We start from the raw sequence: 3,519 nt of genomic DNA on the forward strand, positions 1-3,519 counted from the left end.
AGGGTGCTATAGCATCAGCGGGACCTGCCAGATGAGCAGGGTGCTGTCGGCATCGCTGCCCCGGCGTGGTGATTCAGCGTTGAAGTTGCGGTAACCCCGGCCCCCCGAAACAATGGCCACCGAGGAGATCTCCTTGCGTGGGGCATCACGGGCGCAGGGGCGGCTCCGCACCCAAACGTCAGGGTCATCAGCCATCTCATAGATGGAGCCGTCCTCCTCAGTGTGTGCTGGTGTGCCGCCCACCGGCGCCTCCCGCACCGATAGCAGCTGCCCAGGGAGGTGGGAAGTGGATCGGAGGCGATATTGCAACAAAATCCCTTTTTTTCTCATTTCCCGAGGCGGGGGGCCATCCAGGTCGGGGGGTTTCTCTTCCTCACCCTCTTCTTCCTCCTCCTGGTCGCCCTTTAGCACATCGGGGGCCAGGGTGCTCAACGCCACCGCCAAAAACTCCACAGGGCCACCGTGGCCATTGAGGGACACCATGCCTTTTCCTGCCAAAAAAAAGCAATTAAAATAAGAGGGGGGTTGCTAAAAACGAGCCCAAACACCAGGTTGCACCCACATGTGTGGGTTTTTTGGGGTGCTCACCGGTGATTTTGGGGATGCCCTCCAAGCGGGGCACGGGCAGCAGCACGATGATGCCCTGGTCGGTGCCCACCCAGAGCGAACCCTGGCAGATGAGGAGGCTGGTGACACGGACGTGTTTTTGACCTACGAGAGCAGGAAAAAAAAAAAATAAAAAGAAGGTGAGGGACGATTTTGCAGCCGCCTCTTCCCGGATAATCCATCACCAGTGAATTTTTCCCGGGGAACACACTCCAGAGCCCCCAAAAACCAAGCAGTGTCTTTGCATGAAGGTGTCCATGCCAGGGAGAGCGCTACAAATATAAATAGAGAGGAGCAGGGGGGGGAGGGGGGAAGTGAGACTTCTAATGGGCAAATGAATATTTTATTGCTGGGACTTAGCGCTGTATGGCGTCGGACTCGGCGAAGCAATTTATCCGCGGAGATGCAACTCCGGTTTCTCCGGGAGGACTTTATTAATGACCTGTCGAGTTAAAAAGGATGAGGGAGCGTGAGTTCAAAAATGCATTAATACCCAGAACTCGCTCGCCCAGGAAGAAAAGGAAGTGATAAATATTTTAACATGCCCTAAAAAAAAAAAAAAAGAAAAAGCGCCTTACACAAGTATCATGTTTATAACTAATTACGCAATTATGTCACTCTGTAGAACAAGGAGGGAGACAACCTTGCAAGCCCGGGGCACGTGAGAGCAGGATGGGTGGATGCGGCTGGGAGATGGTGCTGGGCGGTCAGCTGGGGAAAATGGAGTGCACGGGGCGGGCGGCAGTGGGGTGCATGCACGGATGCACACAAGGGCGCAAGGATGGGGTGCAAAGGTGCACGCGTGGGGATGAAGATAGGTGCAAGGATGGGGTGCAAAGGTGCACGCGTGGGGATGAAGATGGGTGCAAAGATGGGTGCAAGGGTGCACGCGCAGGTGCAAGGATGCAGGCAAAGGTCAAAATAGGGTGCCTGGATGCACGCAAGGATGCACAGAAGTGCAAAAGATGGGGGGTATGGATGCACGGGTGAAAAGATGGGGTGCAGGGATGCACAGGTGTGTGGATGCATGCACACGTGCAAGCACGGGGTGCACAGAGGTACAAAGATGGGACGCATGGATGCACACACGGGTGCAAAGGTGCCACCAGCTCCATCTCCGCAGTCAATGAGGACAGATGCCAGAGGTCCAAGCCCAGACCTTTACACCATTAACCAGATAAAGTCCTTGTGCAGTTTCTCGGCAAATCAGCACAGTCCTAAAGCAAAGCAACACGTCTACGGGGTGATGGCCCAACTTGCCCATTAATTGCAATTAAGAGCTGGGGAAAGGGGAGCTCACCTGGCAGGACGAAGGTGGTCCTGGTGGCGATGTTGATCTCCTGCAGGTGCTCCAGTGTTTCGGTGTGGAAGAGGCGGATGGAGGAGCCCGAGGAAAAGGCCATCCAGACCCCGCTGCCTGCCTTGATCATATGCGTGACGCTGGCCTCCGCGTCTGGGTGGGCCTCGAAGGTTTGCTGCCAAAAGGGGAATTGCAAAAAGGAGATCAAAAGGGGCACTCCCTAAAATTGCTGCTGGCTCAGGCTCTCTCCGGGACCTGCTTCAGGGCTGCAAACCTGCATGGGAAGGGGACCAGAGAGACCCAACTCTGGCTTGGGCAGAGGACACCGAAACCAGCCCATCTCCAAACCCCTCTTGGGGTTCGTTTTGGAGAATAGAACCTTTCCCACCTCTCCAGGTCTTTTTTTTTTTTTTGTCTTCTTCTTCTTTAAAAGACTCATTTTCCAGAGTAGACGTGTCTGCAAAGTCCATCCCAAGATGGGATGAGACCTTCCTGCTTCCCTCCAACCCCAAAAATCAGCAATCAAAGCTCAGCTCCCCCGCAAGAGCTCTTTGGGGGTCATGGACTGGTCCATCCGCTTCCCAAGCTCCCTGCTGGAGCATTTCCCTATCAGGCACAGGAGGCAAACTGCAGGGAAAAACCCACCTTTTTGCACCAAAAATAATCGCCCCTGCTGCAGATTTCCCAACATAAAACCTCACGTTAGCATGGAAGGATTAAGTCACCGGGGCAGAAACCTGCATGCAGTGACTTTGCCTTCTCCTATGGCTTTGAAACATTTTTTGCTTTAAGATTTGCTTTATATATATTTAAAAAAAAAAAAAAAAAAAATAAAAAGAGGGGAGCAGGTATTGATCCCCTTCCTGGAGAGGGCTGGCATAGAGCATCCCCCAAAAAGGCTTGCACAAAATGGGGGAGGGAATAGATGTTTTTAGGTGATCTCCCCCTTGTTCCCCACCCCACATGGGATTTATTCCGTGACGCTTTATTCCCAAGCCACCAGTCCCACCCAGGCAGACCCAAGATCCTGTTACACAGCTCTCCATCAAATACTATTTACACCATCCCCCAGCTTCCCTCCCCCACCACCACTTCTTTCCTCCCCCATCACTTTTCTTCTGCAAAAATTCCCACCCGGCTCCTGTCATAAATAAAATTGGAGACTGAAAACGAATCCAGTCCCTGATGCATTATTCATCCCCAGCACTGCCGTTAGGCTGGATTTATGACAGCTAATACATGCAAACTAAGTTTGGGCACTAAATGTGAAAATTAAAGGTGGGGGAAAGGTGTTGTGTTTTTTTTTTTAAAAAAAAAAAAAGAACTATTCAGCATTCCATTTATGCAGCTGCCGGAGATGCCTCTGCATCCTCCTCCTGTGGCCTGATGGAGGAGGGAAGGGACCCAAAAATGATGAAAAGCGGCAAAAAGCAGCAATAGAAGGTTGCTTGGGGCATTGCCACAGGCAGGGACATGCCCACGAGCAACCTTTGGGGCTCAAACCAATGCAACCCCTCCCCAAAGCCACCCCTGCGTCCCCCCGCGGAGTCAGCCCGGGGGTCCCGGCCATGCTGCCTACCTGGGCGCGGAGGCTGGGGACGTCGAGGACGGTG

General features: G+C 53.1%; 1 protein-coding gene across 1 annotated transcript in view; it reads right to left on the bottom strand.

Moving 5' to 3' along the window:
• Window positions 1-6: 6 nt before the first annotated feature.
• ARHGEF10L (Rho guanine nucleotide exchange factor 10 like) overlaps window positions 7-3,519 on the bottom strand; it is a 17,809-nt gene continuing 14,296 nt past the window's right edge. Inside the window, 4 exon segments of the mRNA XM_035901869.1 lie at window positions 7-491; window positions 589-711; window positions 1,907-2,081; window positions 3,486-3,517. Of these exon segments, the coding sequence (XP_035757762.1) occupies window positions 7-491; window positions 589-711; window positions 1,907-2,081; window positions 3,486-3,517 (815 nt within the window).

Source organism: Egretta garzetta, unplaced genomic scaffold (assembly GCF_000687185.1).
Source record: "Egretta garzetta isolate BGI_Z169 unplaced genomic scaffold, ASM68718v1 scaffold69, whole genome shotgun sequence".
Classification (NCBI taxonomy): Eukaryota; Metazoa; Chordata; class Aves; order Pelecaniformes; family Ardeidae; genus Egretta; species Egretta garzetta.